General features: G+C 44.4%; 1 protein-coding gene across 1 annotated transcript; it reads left to right on the top strand.

Annotated features, from left to right (window-relative positions):
• Positions 1-107: 107 nt before the first annotated feature.
• Positions 108-18700, top strand: tdrd7a (tudor domain containing 7 a; the record flags this gene model as incomplete). The annotated part of the gene is made up of 17 exons (XM_080534778.1): positions 108-121; positions 1766-2167; positions 6811-7015; positions 7337-7478; positions 8125-8311; positions 9549-9610; positions 9822-10009; positions 11466-11968; positions 12330-12522; positions 13286-13397; positions 13517-13716; positions 14212-14346; positions 14432-14515; positions 14706-14843; positions 16001-16530; positions 17247-17407; positions 18483-18700. The coding sequence occupies 17 exons, from the start codon at positions 108-110 to the stop codon at positions 18698-18700; spliced, it is 3474 nt and encodes a 1157-aa protein (XP_080390904.1).
• Between the last annotated feature and the right edge of the window lie 1897 nt (positions 18701-20597).

A 20597-nucleotide genomic window follows, 5' to 3' on the forward strand; every position in this document is an offset into this window, starting at 1 on the left:
GTCATCTCTTTGCAGTAAACATCAATACTATATATATGAGTATATATACACTATATATATAATAATATATTATATATAACATATTACTATATAGGATTATATTGGTAATGTCAGGGTTATGGTAATAACTGATGATGTACAATGACTTGTTGGGTTGTGTTTGGTGGATAAGCAGAGGAACTTAACCACAGAGAGGCACAGAGTTTATTAAGGAACAGCGCCACCCAGTGGCAAACAGGTGATGCTTCATGTCGTCACACGTTATGTGTGTGTGTGTGTGTGTGAGGGGCTTTATGAGAGGCCTTCTGGATGATCGCTGCTTTCTCTCTCTGTGGGACTTCTCCTTTTCTTCATGTGCCTCTTTCTCTGCAAGTCGACACACACACACACACACACGCACGCACACACCCATGATTATCTTCATTAATGTGTGTGTGTATGTGTATGTGTATGTGTATGTGTATGTGAATGTGTATGTGCATGTCTATGTCTATGTCTGTGTGTGTGTGTGTGTGTGTGTGTGTGTATGTGTGTGTACCTTGATCAGTGCAGACAGAGACCAAGGCAAAGAGCGTTAACACGGTGAAGGCGATGATAACGAAGGTTAACTCGAAACCAGAGAAGGGCAGGTCCATCTACACACATGCACATCACACAACACACACCACTCACGATTAACACACATCTACACACAACACACACCACTCACGATTAACACACATCTACACACAACACACGCCACTCACGATTAAGATTAACACACATCTACACACAACACACACCAACTAGGGTTGCCACCTTTCAGTCAGAGAAATAAGGGACACCCCTCTCAGTAGGGGCCCCGCTTCTCGGGACCACGACCACCACGGGCCCAAGGGCGGGGTGGGGGCGCCAGTGCTAGTAAATCATAAGTTAAACATCGTTTCAATAAAGCCTTAAGGGCTGCCAAGTTTCACCAAAAGTTTGGGGTGAGATTTTTTGGCGGTGGAGCGACCCAAAACTGTGCACGTTTTGGCAGTGGCGGCCCCTCTCTCCCACACAATTATTTGTGCTAGTTTCCTGCAATTTTACATGTTGTTCATAATAAACCAGCACAAGAAATAAAATGAATTGGAACATTTGATAAAACAAGACAAATTCAGACAATATATCATATTTATGTAAGTCTTAATAAACAAATACAGTAGCCTACAGAGTCTAAAAGAAAATTCTATATCAACAGGGCTCAGCCCCTTGGTCAGCAGCAGAAAGACCCGTGGTCATCATCTTATATACAGTGCATTGCTCATAGATGGCTATCATGTTATACAGGACATACCAGGGTTTTTCCTGGGTCCGAATGAGGCCTTTGGGATTGATGTTGAGGGACCCCCAATTGTTGTATTTGTATTGTACATTGTAATTAATAATAATAATAATAATAATAACAATGTTATATTATGTTACAGTAGAGAAACAAAAAACAGTTACCAAAACTGTAAAGTTGCAAAGTAGGCCTATCATCTCACCCAAATTAAGTGAATATCAGAATCAAGGACCCCAATTGAAATAAGCCAGTGGCTTTCTTGGGTTTTTATCCTGTTAGTTGACCTTGTATGTAATATGTACTTTCATGTACCTACTTCTGCAAATCTTCTAATAAAGTTTTCAATCAATCAATCAATCAATCAATATTAAGTGAATAGGCCTATGCCGAAACGGAATGCCATAGTGTCTCTGAGATAAAGGATACAATCCGTTTTCACACTCTGTCCCCTGTGTTCAGCAACATCTTCAACTCCTCCCTGGAGTGCTGTCAGGTACCAGCCTGCTTCAAGACCTCCACCATTATCCCATTCCCCAAAAAGTCGAGGATCACAGGCCTGAATGACTACAGACCCGTTTCCCTGACCTCTGTAGTCATGAAGGTCTTTGAACGCCTCGTCCTTGCCCACCTGAAGTCCATCACAGACCCTCTCCTAGACCCCCTGCAGTTCGTGTATAGAGCCAACAGGTCCGTGGAGGACGCGGTCAACATGGCTCTACACCATGTCCTAGAACATCTGGACACGGCCGGGACCTACGCCAGAATCCTGTTTGTTGACTTCAGTTCGGCATTCAACACTATCTTGCCACCCATACTGGAGTGTGGGCTCTCTGCACTGCAGGTGCCTGACTACACCTGCAGGTGGATCACGAACTTTCTGTCCAACAGGACCCAGCGGGTGAAGCTCGGGAAGTCCATCTCTGAGCTGAGGACCATCAGCACCGGTTCCCCGCAGGGCTGCGTCCTGTCTCCCCTCCTGTTTTCCCTCTACACCAACTGCTGTACCTCCAGCCACCAGTCGGTCAAGCTCCTCAAGTTCGCGGACGATACCACCCTGGTAGGGCTCATCTCCAGGGGGGATGAATCTGCTTTCAGGAGCGAGATTGACTCGGTGGTCTCCTGGTGCACCCGGAACAACCTAGAGCTGAATGCTCTTAAGACAGTGGAGCTGATAGTGGACTTCAGGAGGAACCCACCCCCTCCCTCTCCAATCATACTGGGAGGCACTCCAGTCACCACAGTGGAGTCATGCCGCTTCCTTGGGGTGACAGTCTCTCGGGACTTGAAGTGGGGGCCCAACATCGACGCCCTCACAAAAAAGGCCCAGAAGAGACTGTTTTTCCTGAGGCAGCTCAGGAAATTCCACCTTCCAAAGACCACGCTGGTGAACTTCTACACGGCCATCATTGAGTCCATCGTCACCTCCGCCATCATCATCTGGTTCCCCGCCGCAGCGGCCAAGGACAAGGCCAAGCTGCAGCGGGTGATACGCTCGGCGGAGAGGGTGATTGGCTGCCCTTTGCCCCCCCTTGAGGCCCTGTTTAAAAGTAGGGCTTTGGGGAGGGCCAGGAAGATCATGGCTGACACCGCACACCCAGGACACGGTCTCTTCGCCCCGCTCCCCTCAGGCAGGAGGGTGCGGTCCCTAAAAACTGTGAAGGCCCGACATACACACAGCTTTTTCCCCACAGCCATCCGGCTCCTAAATGCCGCTGGCCCCCCCCCCCCCCCCTGACCTGACCCCTATCTATCTACCCTCCCTCCACCCCCACCCAGAGAGCTTTGGACTGTCTGGATATGATCACTTGAACACTGATCTCTGCACTTTATATTTATATTAATTATGACTCTTGCACTTTGATGTTGGTTTGCACTGTCTTGTCCTGTCTTGCACCTGTCCTGCTGTAAACCGTGCTCCATTGTTCCAAACCAAATTCCTAACATGTTTACATGTCATGGCAATAAAGTCTTCTGATTCTGATTCTGATTCTGATTCAGAAGATTAATGGAGGGGGAAAAACATGAGTGTGAGGACGGAGGATGATGAGCAAAGTCCCATCATGGATTTTATCTGGAATTTCACTGCCAATCTCTCCTCCATCACCCCGAAAAAGAGAACAGAGGATGAAACAACTTGCGATTTGAAAGTACCAGGCTACCAGATACGTATGCACATATTTTGCTACCAGGGTTGCCAGACGGAATTGACAATTTCCAGCCCAACCAGTCTAAAAGCTGCCGAATCCACCCGTCCAGCGTGACCAAAAGTAGCCCAATCTGGCAACGCTGCTTGCTACGTTCTAAGACTCGCGTGAACACAGGTTCTTCCAGCAGCGCGCGCCTCCCGCTTCGATTGCAGACTCAAGTTAACGCGTGTGCAGAAAGATGCCACGAAACTCGTGTCCGGTAGCTTTATTTAACCCTTGTGTGGTGTTCACTTTTTGGACCCTTTCGTAGTGTTCGGGTCAAGTTGACCCGGGACATCATTGGGGTTTTAAAAGCACTTGTCTTGACACGGTGCTCCTAGTCCCAAGGGTGACCCATACAAGGGGGTATACTCAGGGCGCAAGAAAGCCCCAAAATAGCTCATAATATTAAAGGGCGCCTCCTGTGGGCACAAACAGGTACTGTACCCAATAATGCACAATAGGTACTGTGTACACATTCAAAAGTGCATATATTTTGTTCTAGTGGATCTAGGGGGCTGCCCTTTGGAGAGGCTGGAGCAGAAGATGCTTAGTAACAACCCACAAAGTGTCAGACCCCTGGGAATAGGTGGGGCCGAACGACAGCATGATGAGTAGAAGCGTTTTTACGCACATGATGTCCCTAACTTTGAAAATGCAAAATCCACTATAATAAAGACCTGGGTGTCATAAATCATACTTATCTAGGAAAAATGTAAATGAAACAATGTTTTCATTGCTGTTTATTATTTTTAATTTATATTCTCAATTGAATTTCACATTTATCTAATTATAATCAAAGCTGTAAAGAAAATACAGGTGATGAACAAGAATAGAAATGAAAGAACCAAACTAAGATTGTTTTTGCCAATAGCTATGAAATACATCTCTCAAATTTCTGCAAATGCTGAATCACAAAACACGAACGGAATGTACACTGTTTTCACTGTCACTGTCGAAATACAGTATTATGTCTGAAAAATCCCAAATAATTCTGAAATACCACTGGCTACAATTGTGTGTGCATGGGTATGCCTGTCTACACAACACATGAAGCACAGAATGTGACAGTGTGTGTACCTCAAATGTACTTTTTGCAGTTGCTGCATACGTTCTGTACAGTGCAAGAAAATGTAAAAATGTTTACAATGTTGCACTTCAAAGGGTAAAAAGTGCGAGAGCAGACGGCTTCTTGGCACGGGAAAGCTCGAGCAGAGGTGTGTGAGTGAGTGTCAGTGTGAGTGTGTGTATGTTTCTGTGTGTCTCTGTGCATCCGGGCCTAAATGACCCGAAGATCTTATGAAGGACATAAATGTGTTGGGGTATTGTAGGATGTGTAAAAAAAAAAAAAACACTTTTACATGTTTTTCATAGAAAATAAGCCAAGGCCATGGAGTTTCATATTGATCAAATGTATTCTTGTACGTACCATTTCTCACCAAGTAAAAATGTAAAACGGGTCCGGTTGACCCGAACACCACACACGGGTAGGATTTTTTTTCAAAAATAAAAGACTTGGCAGCTCTGTATGGATATATTGGAGGAATCACGCAATGCGGGTGGATTGAAAATACGGAACAAACAGCGTTCCGTATTGGTTCAAAACGGGACGCATCTTTTAACTGTCAGATACGGAACGATTCCGTATTTTAAGGGACAGGGGTGGCAACCCTACGATTAACACACATCTACACACAACACACACCATTCACGATTAACACACATCTACACACAACACACACCATTCACGATTAACACACATCTACACACACCACACACCACAGTAAGATTACTGTACCTGTTGTTGTAAAAAGTGCGGTTAGACGCATACAGTCTGTGCCTTGTTGTGACCCCGAAATCCCATTAAACTTTCTGGACACGTTTTTGTATCCCCGATAACGAATAGCATGTTGATGATAACGTAGGCTGGAGTAAAATCACAAATACATTTTAGGCTGTCTTGAGGAAAATGTTTATTGTTGTTTTGATACTTTCTGTTACAGGGTATATACAGGAATCTTGAGGTTAATTTCAATACCTTTCTAAGACTTTTTAAAGACCTTGTCAATATTTTTCCAGACTTCACCGCCACTTCGAGCTGTAACCGTTGACATCAGTGAAAATAAATAATTAAAATCATCTTTTAACTTAACAGTTTTAGTTTGCAATAGTGTTTCTCAACCCTCTCCTCGGGGCGCCCCAGCCGCTCCACATATTTGTTCCACCACCAGCACACCTGATTCAACTAATAAAGTCCAAAGCAATTATGATTGCAACCCCCGAGAGGGTTGACTATCATACAACACCATTTCCGGTTCATCTTTTGTTTTTTTTATAAAACTAATAAATTCACGAACTTTTACTAAAAGTTTTTAGGACTCAAACTCAGAGTCTAATTCAGAAAAATACCAACAAAATGCAAGACCTCATAAAATCGTGATAAGACTTTTTAATACTTATTAAGGGTCTTGATTTTCCCAAAATTGATTCATCAACTTTTAATACTTTTCAAGACACCGCGGATACCCTGAGATTGAGAGGTGTGGTGTCTCGCGCATCAACGTCGCGATTGAGGTGACGTCGTGTCGACCTCATGTCCAACGAACTTCAGTCGACGAGGCCTCAGAGTCATTTTGATTAAAAGAAAACTCCTTTTCCAAACAGTGCCAGCAGTCTTGGAGTCAGGTAATCACCTAAAGTAGACTACTATTTATCCATTTTAGTAGTAAGACTCTGAAATGGACGACGCCTCGTCGTGATTGAGAAGCATTTGTCCAAACAGTGGCTTCCACCATTGATTGCCAATTAGCAAGGCGTCTTGGTGTCAGGTGATGATCACGTTTTACTTTTATGATAAATCATTGTTCATCACTCGATATACATTTAACAAAAGTAGTTTGCGTTATATCAACCGAAAAAAGTATAATCCTGGATCGAAATATTAGGCTAAAAGAGCAAGCTAGCTAGGCTCTATCATTGAGTTATTCTTCAGAGTAGCCTCAGCTGTGAAGTTAGCTAGCTATCAAGCTTGTGTGGAACAACATGGATCTTTTGAGCAAGTTAGTTATCAATTGTGGGCTAATAACTGTAGCTAGCTACAGGCTTTGAGTCTAGGACAAAATAGAAATCTTGGTCCCAGATTAGTACAGGTTTGGCGAAGTTGGACAGCCCTGGCGTCCTATGGCGATCTGGAGACTGGAGTCGCTAAGGTTGAGGCCTTTACTTGAGATCACGTTTTGTAACGGAATAGTCAATGGTGAAGGTAAAGAACAATGTGTTATGATTCCAACATGATGTGTTGTTGTTGTTGTTGTTCAGCAGGATGGCTGATACTGATGTGATGAAGTTGATCCGGGCTGTCCTCCAGTCGGATAAAGATGGGGTGTCCATCGCACGCCTGCAGACGGACTACAGGTCTCTGACGGGAGAGTACATCCCCCTCAACCGGCTGGGCTACCCCTCCATGGAGGCCTACCTCAGGAGCATCCCCACGGTGGTGCGGGTGGAGATTCGCAATGGAAGGGTACGTACAGTAGCTAGCCACGACCACTTCATCTGTACATGACATTTATATTGACCTTTGGATGTTGTGTACAACATATAGGCTACTACACGTATACAGATATAATCCTATTCACAGATAGTTCAGAAGTTCCATAGCCGCTGCTCATAAATTTGCTACTCAGTCACTTAACGCAGAATTGTATTATTATTGGTAACTTGATTAAATCTTTGGCCTCTGTAAAATCATCGCATGCAATACTGACATGCAATAATAGTTTTACGGTGTGTTTTTTTTTCTTCATGCCTTTTGTGATCTTCATACTACCGTAACTTGTTCTAGCTCATGTGTTTTGCGGGCGTCCTGGAAGAGACTTCACACATTGCTCAACTGGTAGCCCGACAGAGGACCTCCAAGAGGCCCGGCCGGTCACAGATTGTGAACTGCCCGATCAGGGTTAGACCCTCCTCATTCCTGTTTAACGGTAGGTAAAAAAATAAATAAAAATGGACTGACATATATAGCGTCTTATTCCAAAGCGCTTTACAATGGCCTCTCATTCACACACCAATGGCGGCAAGCTACCATGTAAGGCGCCGGCCCGCTCATTGGGAGCAATTTGGGGTTCAGTGTCTTGCTCAAGGACACTTCGACATGTGGCCAGCTGGGGCTCAAACCGCCGATCTGCCAACCTTGTGATCATTAGACGGCAGCTCTACCTCCTGCGCCACAGCCTCCCCTATTCTTGTCACCGCCGTCCAATGAGAGATGGAGAAATGCCTCATTTGAGGACAATAGTTAACAATATGTTTCTGGCAGACATTTTGCTACTGCTGAACTATGGACATGGATGGTTGGAACAGAACTTAGTAACTGGGCTCTTGCAGGTCAGACAGTGAACTAGAAAACGAGACGGGCTGGCCTAGTTCAGCCAGTATTCCTCTGAGAACATCGGCTTTCTACAGGAAGCTAAGAATACAACTCCTTAAAAAGCCCTCTCTCCCTCTCGCTCGCTTGCTCTCTGTACAATATTTTGGTGTGTGAACAAAACCTGACGGGGGGGGGGGGTAGTATGAAGCTTCTCAAACCCTGAAGGCTGTTGTCTCTCCTCCTTCCCACTTGTCTTCCAGAAAAGCCCCGGACATCGTCGTTGCGTCAACCAACGCACTGTGGGCTGTCTGGCAGGCTCATGACCCAGACATCTATGGGGAGACGCCCGCACATTAATAGAGGCTATGGAGGTCTTGGGTTCAACCCTGATGCCCAGCAGAGAGGACCCATCATTCAGATGAAGAAACCACCTGTGCAGTGTGAGAGGTGAGGGGACTCAAGGACACACACAGACACACACACACACACACACACAGGCTCCCAGATTCTGGATTCAGTATTCACATTTTATTAGGATGTGAGGCTTTTGTCACTAAAATTGGAAGCAGCAAAGATGTGTCTGTGTGTGTGAGAGCCGAGAGGAGAGCAGCGGAGAGAGGAGAAAAAGGTTAATATTCCCCATTTCTCTCAGTCATCGTTGCTTAAGTAACCTGCCCACCCTATTCCGTTCAGACATGGTACTCCGGACTGATGTGAGCATTAAGTACCTACTGTGACATCATGAGTGACCAGGCTGCTTTATTTCAAACAAGCTTTATTTCATTTAGTTTCAAGTTTATTGTGACATAAACCTGGCACATTACACAAGTGTAAGAGGGTAACATTCTTAGGCTTCGGTTCATGACTTGTGATTGCAGCACAAGACAATAAGGCAATAGGCATAATTCAAGATAAGAAGAAAAATGACAATAGTACAGAACATAATTGACAAATAACATTATTTACAATAAGTGACTGTGAGCTTAATCTTAGGTAGTCCATATGCATGGGATGTGCTTGTGGAGGATAGTCAATAGCAGTGCTCGATCGCCTTGGTGCAGTTGCCATTTGGAGCTCCAATTAACCCCAATAAACACTTTTAGCACCTTCTGATGACCGCTTGTAGATGCACTGTCTGAAGTTTTTGCTGAAAAATGAGGTCACAAGTCTGTAAACAGATATTCTGCTCCACCAAAAGAGTCTCCTACGTAAAAATTCTAATTTCTACTGGGTTTTTTGCATTAAAATAGCTATAGAGGCATGCATATAGGCAACATTGCATAACTATTGATAGGAGTGTTGACATTTTTTCTTTCCAGAAATAATTTATTCGAGGTCTCTTTGGAAAGTCCTAATTCACTGCTTAATTGTCATACACAGAAAAACTGGGTGGTAATTTAAGGGTTAATGAACATGTTATTGGGGACAATTTCATCATACATACACAATATTATCGCCGTATTGCAAACATATAAATGTGAATTTTAGTCAGTGTGTATGGATGCAAACGCACACACTCACACACACATTTGTTTTTGTAATCTTCTGTGTCAGAAATAGGTTTCAAATTAGATACCTACTGTAGTTCACAAAACATTTAGTCTATTTGATGATACAAAGCAAGTTGCTCATGTTGATGGTGGCACACTTCATATTGATGGTGACACAATCTCTCTGTCTTTAGTCCAGACAAGAGGTTGCCACTACCTTCCGGGCCATCAGGTGACCATCAGGATAAACCTGCTGGTGAGTGCAACCCCATTGTCCACGCACCCCTTTATATAGGCCTGTCCCAACACTTTTTAGATTAATCATTTCTTTCTCCCCACTTTAAGTCAATCACTAATGTAGACTACCCACAGTTATGGGTGAGGTAATCACTAATCTAGTCTCTTCCCACACAACGTGGAGTAAACTATTACTAGACTAGTAAAGCGTTTTTGCTGCTGTTTTCCAGCTCCCTCCCCAAGGCCAAAGAACACCTACGACCAAGAATTGGTTCAGAGTCGCCTCATAGAGGTCCTGACCAAGTATTCTTGTGGTCTCTGGCAGTCCAAACTGCCCACTGTGTACCGGAAAATGTTCTGCCAGGAACTACACGGCCAGGCCATCATAGACATGGAGAACTGGACGCACATTTGCTCAGTGAGTATGACTGCAACAATTACAATATTGATTACTTCCTTACTCCTCTTCATCCCCTTTGGGACATAAGGCTTCAATGAGCTCTCTCCGTTGCATTCGGTCCTTGGCAGCATCCTGCTCCTTTCCCTATGACAGGTTAATCTGTTCCAGCTCTTGTGTTTGCACAGTTGTGTCACAGTTCTGCGCCAGGTGAACTGAGACTGCCAAAGGCCCCTGGCCTGAGCTAGATTACTCTTCCATCAACTGGTGGATTGATGATTCACTTGCTTAGTCAAATGTATTGATTGTAAGTCGCTTTTGGAATAAGGCGTCTGCTAAATGCCTAAAATGTAGGTGGTTTTGGGCCTCCCAGGTTCAGTGTTGCTTAGAGGAGTGAAAGTTATGTTTCAAACACACTTTCTTGCAGGCCAAAGTGCATTTGGTGGACACTAGTATCGCTTTGTAGTATTGAAACATTTCTCTGCCGACCTCTACCTCAGCAGTGCGTGTGCTTTTCATTTCAGCGCCCATGTTAACGGGTTAGAGCAGCCATACAGCGCGCAAGGTGCACGTCTCACGCTGGCTGCCGCGACACGCCATCTAGAGATTTTGATTCTCACCATTATTTTCTGCATGCAATGCATGCAAAGGCAAACCTCAATCGACAAAGATAGGGCTGGTAGTAGCAGCTCTGCTGTTAAAGCTGCACTGCCAGTACGGAAGCCGCAAGCATGAGAGCCGCAGCAGTTCCGCCATGCACACACGCTGCTGAAGTAGAGGTCGGAGGTGCGGTTCGAGCTGTGATGCCAAGTATGAGTATTTGAGGCTGGTAGATACCCAGATACCAGTTAGAACTCCATTGTTCACCCAGATATAGAAATGTCATTACAGTAAATCATAAATCATAAATCACAGTTAGGTTGTGTTAATGAGATCTTGTGTCTCTGCTGTAGACAATCACTAACTAAGGTGACACTTTGGCCCACGTTTCCTCTCCTTACCTCTATGCTTAAAGTAAGTACAGTACAGTACAGTAGATCATATAAAGGACCCAGCAGTTAAATCAAAACTAGTTTTGAATAGAACAGTCTGTGTTAAGACACACTCCACCTGTGAAGAAGTTGCCAAATTCATGTGAAGTTTTCAGATCATGATTTGAGTTGTATGAGAAATGTGCAGTTGGTGTGAGTTATGAGTAGAATGACACCGCTTCCCCTAACTTATAACTGATGCTGTGACTGTATGTAAGTGGAGGAGGTGTTGGAGATGTCTGTATTTGTCTATCTTTTAACTGTGCTGGAAATGCTTGGATGTGTGCCACTGTCTGTTGTGTGTGCTCTTTTGTTTTAACATGTAACCTGATTTATTTTCAGCCCCCCCTCCCCCTAAGAGGCTTTTGTCTTTTGCCAGGCCGCCAATGTAAATGCCTACAATGCCTGCCTGGTTAAATAAAAAATAAAATAAAATTGTGTTCCAGATTGAATGGATCAACAGCACTAAACGAGACGACCGACTGGTTTTCCCCCTTCTGTCCAAAGCCCCCAGCATCACCCCTCCAGCGAAATCAGCCACTGTCGGCACAACGTCACAAACCCCTCCTACCCCCCCCTCCCAGACGGCTGCAACAGTCCCACCGGACATTTGCCTCAAACTCAAAGAGCTCCTGTCCAAGTACATCCATGGCCTGTGGGCCCACGCCCTCCCCAAGCTCTTCCAGGAAACCTTCAAGACTCCTTTCCCCGAACTAGACAACCTGTCGCTGCTGCTGGACGTGTGCACCGTGGAGTACCCCTTTCTTGACAACAAGAAGAAGGCCATTCTCTACGCCCTCCCCACGGAGGACAAGAGCAGAGCCCAGCAGGTCCCCCGTGCCACCAACCCCCCGTCGGCCAGCCCCCTGGTGCCCCCGCTGGTTAAGCCCAAGGAGCAGTACTCCTCTGTGCTGGTGGTGGAAGCCAGCACCAAAGATGTCATCATCAGGTAGATGCCAAAGTTCATATTGTGAGGAGGAGCGAAAAATTAAATATGGATCAGGCAAATACATTCAGGTGAACTGAGACTGGTGATGTGTATAAAGTATTTATGACTCTGAAGGTCAGAGTCATTGAGCTTCTCACAGTGGTAGCCAAACATTCTGAAGAGATGGTTCACTTTTTTTTGTACATTTGCCTTTCTATAATATATCTGTTGCCGTCGATCTAGATGGTTTTTGAGTGCATGTTTCCGTGAAGTTATTCTTCCTGCGCGGCAAAACGTCATTCGGGGGTTTTGTAAATGTGACCCCAAAGAGAAGAGTTCCTTCAAAACTGCGCCAACCTTGTGTATGTACCATGATCCTCAGGTACATAGGCAAGGAATATTCTGACGCCCAGGAGGCGATGGAAGACACCATGCAGATACTCTACAGCCGACTCGGCGCACAGAAGCCCTTACTCAACCCTGCCGTGGGGGAACTGGTTGCCGTGAGGTTCGAAGGTGGAGAGGAGGTCATCCGAGCCCAAGTCGGTGAGGTCACGAGTGACGGTCAGGTCAAGGTAAAGTCTTTCATACCCTATTTATGCCAACATCAGTTGGGTGAACATAAGAACCACAGTCATATTATTATAATGATAATATCATCATCAGTCATATTATACACACAGTTTAGTTTATTTTTCGGGCTTGATTTGGACGTCTGTTGTGGGGTCCTCTGTGGCTCGGTTGGTAGAGAATGGTGCTAACAACACATAGGTTTGGGGTTCGATTCCCGCTGGGACAATATAAACGAAATAAAATGAAATGTATGCACTCGCTGCAATGTAAGTTGCTTTGGATAAAAGCGTCAGCTAAATGGCATGTAGTAATAATAAAATGAAATGTATGCACTCGCTGCAATGTAAGTTGCTTTGGATAAAAGCGTCAGCTAAATGGCATGTAGTAATAATAATAATTTCATATTAAACGCATTGTAAGAAAAGATCCGTCCCTTTAGTGTTGAGACAGCGTGGTTGTCCATAGACCACTGGTTTGTTTAGCTGCGTTGACAGTTTAAACAGGTATAGACAGTTTACTCATTCTCCTGGGTGCTTTTCAAGCACCCGAGTCTTGAGTGAGGATTTGACCCATAGCAAGCCTCCAGGAAATCAAATGAAAATATTTTAATTGTCATCAGTGTTGTATGATTTCGTAAGCATTGCTTATCATGTATGTATGTATGTATACGTATGTACTTGAGATAAACGTTGCAAAACATTTAAATAAAGGTCCACTGCAAATCCAAGCCCCCATTTCTGACCAGGCGTAATCTTGCCCCTGCAGGTGTACTATGTGGACCATGGATTCTCAGAAGTCGTTCGCAAAAGCATGCTCCTCCACCTGCACAAGGACTTCTTCCAGTTGCCATTCCAAGCTGCCAACTGCAGCCTAGCAGGTAACTTACAAACCTCAGTTTCTGACGCGTGGACCTTCGGAGCGTATCGATGAAGCAATCATCCTCTTCTATTGCTCTGTTCTCCTGAGTGATGTCTGTCTGTGGTGTTCTCTCTGCAGGCCTGGAGAGCTTTATGACAGAGCCTGCTGTGCTGGCGGCTCTGGAGTCCCTGGCGGTTGGTAAGATCCTCCTGCTGGAGACCCTGGGGAAGGACGGGGCACTGGTGGTGCTGTACAACACGTTGCACGATGTTGATGTCAATGTCAACGCTGCCTGTCTCCTCGCCCTCCAGGATCAGTCCATGGCAAGCCCTCTGCAGGTTGGTAGCATGTCATCATCCGGGGACTTGCTTTCTACAGCAGGTTAGGTCGTAAACCAAGGAGCTTCAGTTAATAAGTAAAAACTTAAGTGCCGGGGGGGGGCGCAGACAACTTTCCGAATAATTTCAATAATTTCCAAAAATGTATTTGAATAAATAACAATAATTTCCAACCCTAGGTTGGACTTCCTTCGCTTCTAGAATCTCAGTCGAGAGATTTGAAATTCTGGTTTTCAAGATCTCAAGCTAATGCAAATATTTTTTACAAGCCTACAGCATTTTCATTCATCGGTTTACTTTCATAAACGCCAATGGAATAACCAAGGGTACCTGCTGAGCATTGTGATGTTACATTAACATTTTTAAGCAAAAAATAGGGACTACAATACATCTTTAAGAATCGATGGTAATACATTTACACATTCAAAAATGGTTTCACAAATTACTGATTGTGGTGAATCGTGTAATGTGGAGCTTTTGTGTTTTCTCTTGTAGGTCAACAGCATGTACATGAAAGTGCGTGTGACCAACATATGCACTGATCAGACCATCTTCTGCCAGCTGCCCTCACGAGGGCAGGTGAAGCTGAATGACATTTTGAAGAAGATTGAAGCCTTCTTCATATCCCAGGTAGATGAAGACTGGTACACTAGCATACCATTTGTGTTTTATTGTAAGTAGCTTATATTGAAGTTGGACCGTTGCTGTGGGACAGGTCACGTCAGAGTCGTTGGTGTCGAAGCCGTTTTGTGGAATGTGCTGCCTCGCCCGCCACAATGGGAAATGGTCCAGAGTGGAGGTACTGTAAGAGTCCCTTTTTCAGAATTAAAATTAATTGAATTATTCAGCAAGATTGGAAAATTTTCAATGATTTCTATGATAATACAACACTGTTCTCTTGCCCAGATATGTTCATGGAGGTATGTAGTGTCTCCACCGAATGCCACGCATGCTCAAAAACTATGTTGTGTCCCATTCTCCTGTGTCAGATCACCTACCTCCACTGTGGTGGCAGAGTTCTGGATATTCGGTTCGTTGACCTGGGAACCCCTGCCTCTGTGGAGGTCATCGAGCTAAGGGAGATCCCCACACCTTTCTTACATGAGCTCATGGTCATCCCACACCAGGTGAGACAGCCACACACCAGACGCCGAAGCGACACCCACAGACTTCAACTCTTATTTTGAAATGCTAATTCTTTTTTCCCCAAGAAATGTGGTTACCTTCTCAGTTGGGCATCGTAGAAGTGTGCTCTTGTGTCTATAATGTGTGTCTAAGCGTGTTTGAGTGTCTAGAAAAGCTATAAGTCTAATGCAGTGGTTCCCAGACCAGTGTTAATATTATTATTATTATTATAGGCGATCAAGTGCTGTCTGGAGGGTATGTCAGTGGGGAGAGCCTGGCCTCGTGAAGCTCTCCTCTGGCTGAGAGCTGCTGTCCACAACTCCACGGACTGTAGCATAAAGGTAATTCACACAGTTGTATCTTTACATACAGGGTTCCCACGGGTCCTTGAAATCCTTGAATGTTTGTGAATTTGAGGAAAAAAATCACGGTCTTAAAAGTTTTTGAGAATAGACATGGGTCATTGAAAGTGCTTGAATTCCCCTCTCTCTCTCTCTCTAAAAAAATAATATATATATTCAAAAATGTTTTACTTAGCTTAGTCTCTGTATTGCTTAACTTTACACATATTTCACATATTGTTTTGCTATGCTGTGGTAGAGAAGGCAAGAGACCATCTAGTGTTCACACATTCAATCTCTTTTTAATTGTTGTCTGTGAGCACATAATTCCTATTACTCATCTAGATCTGTCTCAAACTATGCCGTGTTGGGTCCTTGAATTTGAGGGAATTGAGTCTTGAAAGTCCTTGAAAGGTGCTTGAATTTGATGTTTCAGAAGGTGTGGGAACCCTGACATATTACACATACATATATATATATATATATATATATATATATATATATATATATATATATACATATACACACACACACTTAATAGTGTAACAAGTGTGGAGAATGATAGCCAAACACATGTATTATCTTTCTATATCTATCTATTTTTGGACAAACACAGATATTGTTGAAAAGTGTATGTACTCAGATGCACAGTTCGTTTAAGATGAAGTTCTTGCTCTGCTAGGAAGAAAGTTACAGTGGTGTAACTAATTTCAATCCTTATAGTGGAGCTATATCCTATATCTATACTTTTTATGACGGGCTAATTTTGGATCAGATTTTTGTTTTTTCAACCCTTCTCCCTTCTTTCTGCACTTCAGATCTCCAAGCTGGATGAAGCCAAGCTGGTTCACATCTACATGTTCACCTCTAATGGCACTCCATTAGAGGTGAAGACCAGCATCAACCACCAGATGGCGCACTCTGATCTGTGGAAGTGGCCCAGCCAGAGGAACCCTAACCCTCTGAGCTCTGGTGGCGGTGACTGTGACCTCACCAAGATGGGGATGGTGGAGCTGTCCCTGACCAGCCCTGTGCCGCACCCAACCCCAGCCCAGGGATCAGAGGGGTTGACGGTGGACGAAGTCGCCCCCAGGGGGGTCACTTCGGCCAGGGGACAGTCGCTGCGGCTGCCCCCTCTCCTGGAGCTTCCTCCGACGGGCCAGAACCTGGATATCTATGTGTCTGTGGCCTGTCACCCGGGCCACTTTGTGTTTCTGGCCTGGCAGGATCTGCATAAGCTGGAGGTTCTGTTGGGAGAGATGATCCTCTACTACAACAAGACAGAGGAGGGGACCAGAGTAGAGGATGTGAGGAAAGGCGAGATCTACGCCGCCAAAATGGAGAAAGAGTGAGTACATCAGGGGAGGCTGATGGAGGTAGAAATCAGAGGCCAGACTCATTGTAGGCTAATGCATGGAATAAGAAAAACAACAACAACAACAACAAAGAAAGCCGTATGGTTTGTTTATAGATTACATCAATTGTGTTTTGGGGATTTTCCTTAATACGCTAAAACGCTGAATAAACTCAGGAAACATCATAGCTCTTTCGCATTCCTTTTTAACGACGATGCCGTTGGCGATCAAAGAGCGTTACTCCGTCATTACTAAATGTATAGTTTAATTCGCCTTGAAACGTTAACATAGTGGTGCTGGCAAGTTTACAGCATGGCACAGTGCCACTCTCGCCTGCTTCGGTCCTCCACACAGCCTGACCTGGAGGCCATGACCACATCTGCAGTTGGGCATGCGGTTCAACTCCCAGAGGCATTTGACGTCTTCGATTTTTGACCCTTCAAAAATATCAGCTGGTTTTAGAAACTGTTGCCTTGCACTATATGTTTAGTCTCTGACAAACAGGTCCAGGGGGGTATTCCATCAACGTCGCTAAAGGAAGGAGGCTTATTTTGATCTCATGAAAAAATAAGCCTGGATTATCCTTTAGCAACGTTGATGGAATACCCCCCTGGTTTATGTTATACCTTCTGATAAGTTATGGGCAACAAAACAATGACGTTTATTTTGGGAGATTTTCTGACGCTCTCCCTTCCCCCTCCTTTCCCAGCTGGCACCGGGTGGTGGTGAAGGGGCTGCTGCCTAACGGCCTGGTGTCTGTGTACGAGCTGGATTACGGAAAACATGAGCTAGTCAGGTGCACCCAGCTGCAGCCTCTGATTGAGGAGTTTAGACAGCTCCCCTTCCAAGGCATCACTGCACAGTTGGCTGGTGAGTGGACGCTGAGATATGATGGCCCTGATTCATCACATCATCATCATCATCATCATCATCATCATCATCAAAGAAATGAGCTGAGAAATGAATTGAAATGAATTGAAATGAATTGATCACATTGACTGTTTTACGTAATTATGGCAGATAAGTCACATTGCTTAACTTAACACATATTTCACAATATATTGTTTTGCTGTGCTGTGGTAGAGAAGGCAACAGACCATCTAGTGTTCACACATTCAAGCCTCTCTTTTTAATTGTTGTCTGTGAGCGGATAGTTCCTATTATATAAATTCTCATCTAGATCTGTCTCAAACTATGCCGTGTTGGGGTCCTTGAATTTGAGGTAATTGAGTCTTGAAAGTCCTTGAAAAGTGCTTGAATTTGATGTTTCAGAAGGTGTGGGAAGTCCCTGCTGAGAGTAAATTGATGAATTGATTGCCGGTTGATAAATAAGACCGGTCTTTGGCATTCCCCTGTTTTCCCCTCCTTTATCTGCACTGAGCTTACTAGACCCCCCCCCCCCATCCCCCACAGCAATGTGCTTTCATCAGCCAGGTCTGTCAGATCAGTGTGTGGATCAGCCAGGTCTATCAGATCAGTGTGTGGATCAGCCAGGTCAGCCAGGTCTATCAGATCAGTGTGCGGATCAGCCAGGTCAGCCAGGTCTATCAGATCAGTGTGTGGATCAGCCAGGTCAGCCAGGTCTATCAGATCAGTGTGCGGATCAGCCAGGTCAGCCAGGTCTATCAGATCAGTGTGTGGATCAGCCAGGTCAGCCAGGTCTATCAGATCAGTGTGTGGATCAGCCAGGTCAGCCAGGTCTATCAGATCAGTGTGTGGATCAGCCAGGTCAGCCAGGTCTGTCAGATCAGTGTGTGGATCAGCCAGGTCAGCCAGGTCTGTCAGATCAGTGTGTGGATGAGGAGACAGGAAGCACTTTTAGACTCGTGGGATGCAACAACACCAGTGTTGAGGCAGTGGTCTGGACGCCTCAATCTAATTTCAGGAAATGTAACAGTGTCAGATGATCAGATCAGGCTCGTCTGATTGGCCTCTTCCTCCCCAGGTGTCGAGCAGAGGCAGTGGTCGGAGGCGGCCTCCATCGTGTTCAGGAGCCACGTGGAGAAGAAGGGCCTGGTGGCTCAGATCGAGTCGGTCCAGGACGCAGCCCTGCCCTGGGACAGGAAGGTGTCCATCTTTGTGGTGGACACGGCGACAGACACGGACGTCTGGCTGCACCACATCATGGCTGAGTTCCCCCAGGAGCTCAGTACCGCTGCCTAGGACTCTCTGGTGTGTGTGTGTGTTTAATAATAATAATCTTATTCCAGAGCTGGGTGTATTGTTCTGTTTTCAATCCCTATTTTCAGTTATTTAGCACCAGCTTTTGTTCTTCACACATTAAGCCATTTATCTCTTTGTTAATTTAATTTGTGGCTGTTATTGTTTTAGTGTGTTACTTTATTTGTTTCCTTTTTTCTGATCCTTTAGATCTTTAAATGCCTGAGCTTTTGCTGTGCACTTGTTTTTCTTTTTGCATGATCTCACACTACTTAAAAAATAAAATGCAGAAATTGAGTGAATGTGGAGTTATACAAAGTTTTGTGCTTGGAAGGCATTATCATATTTTCTCATTCTAAATGATTGTTATGAGTAGGATAACAAATACATTCCATGCTTTGCTTGTTCATTTTATTAATGTTCCCTGCTTTCAAAATGTCTTCCATAATTATATTTATTTTCGTAAGATAATAGAGTAGCCTAAAAGAGTATTACTTATTTAGTATTAGCGTTGGGAGAATTTATTGGGCGACGGATCCGAGTGTTATTTGGAAGAGAAATATACAGCACAGTTAGCATTTGTTTAGAAAAGTTCTATACAAATGAAGGTATTATTGTTATTTATTGTTCTATGCGCGCTTGCCTCGGACCGAAGCAATGACATCACTGGAGTGGCAGGCCAGCGAGGGGGTGTACCGAAAGTTGACTTAGCCTTTGAGGGAGTGTTACACACAGTACGCCAACCACGGAAAGAGAAGTTGAAAGGAAAGTTGAGTATTTAATTTCAGCCCGAGTTGTCAACATTATAGGATATCCGCGCGTGCCATGAATGTTTTTGTTTGTTAGTTGCGAGCGTTATTTTCCCTTGGATGAAGCGACCCCATAGTGTGACTCGACCGGTCCGAGAAGGAACCATATCTGGTCAAAGTATTCGTCTGTCACAACGCGGGACCCGTTTGCTATAAATAGATTTGGGATAAGCAGTGGAAGAGGTACGTGGATATTGAGATCTCCTCTTGCAATAGCGGACTTCATCTTGACGACGTGAGTCTGTGCGGTCTTAACACACACATACATACATGATAACATTTGAAAGATTTGGTCATGTAACATACTAAGACCCTGACCCTCACCGATGCTTTCAATGTGTCACCCAAACTACTGAAACTTCTAAAACATTGATTGTTTTGCCAATAGCAATTCATTATTTTAATGATTAAAAGCACAATTACTGGTAGGCTATAATGTTTATGCATTTGGTCTGTCAAGTACTTGGCTGCTGCCACTCCACAGCAAAGTGCCCATTGTTTTAGACCCCTGGCCTAATGTCACAGTAACTTTGCAGTTCAATACTAATAACGTTGTTGCTCAAATAGAATAGCCTACATCTACCTCTTAGGAGAACAACTGTTCTATTGAACTGTCTGCTTAACTTCAACTTCAGTGCAGACAGCCCCCCCCCACACACACACACACACACACCATACCCCAGTCCTCACATAACGCCTGCCTTTAGTTTAGCCTTTAGCTGGTTGATTAACGCGTTGAAACGTTAGTTAAAAATGCATGACTCTTAAACAGATTCGTGTTTGAAATCAGCAACACACGTATGTATAGGGTCAAACTATAGAATACTGATAGGCCTATGCCTTACGATTTGTTGCATGAGAGTAAGTAATAAAGTCCACTTTATTTTTTGAAAAACTTGTCATAGATCATGTTCCTTTCAAAGTGCTAATACTAATAGTAGTAGGCCTACAGTAGTTGTAGGGGACGGGTAAACCCACGGAGCTATGATGACTGGAGGCAGGGTCCACATTACATCCACCGTGTTGCATTGGTATAGCCTGATATAAAGCCTACAGCCTATAAATAACGCCTCCCTCTCTTAGTGCCCTGG

The sequence above is a fragment of the Nansenia antarctica genome, assembly GCF_963989245.1.
Source record: "Nansenia antarctica genome assembly, chromosome: 6".
Lineage (NCBI taxonomy): Eukaryota > Metazoa > Chordata > Actinopteri > Argentiniformes > Microstomatidae > Nansenia > Nansenia antarctica.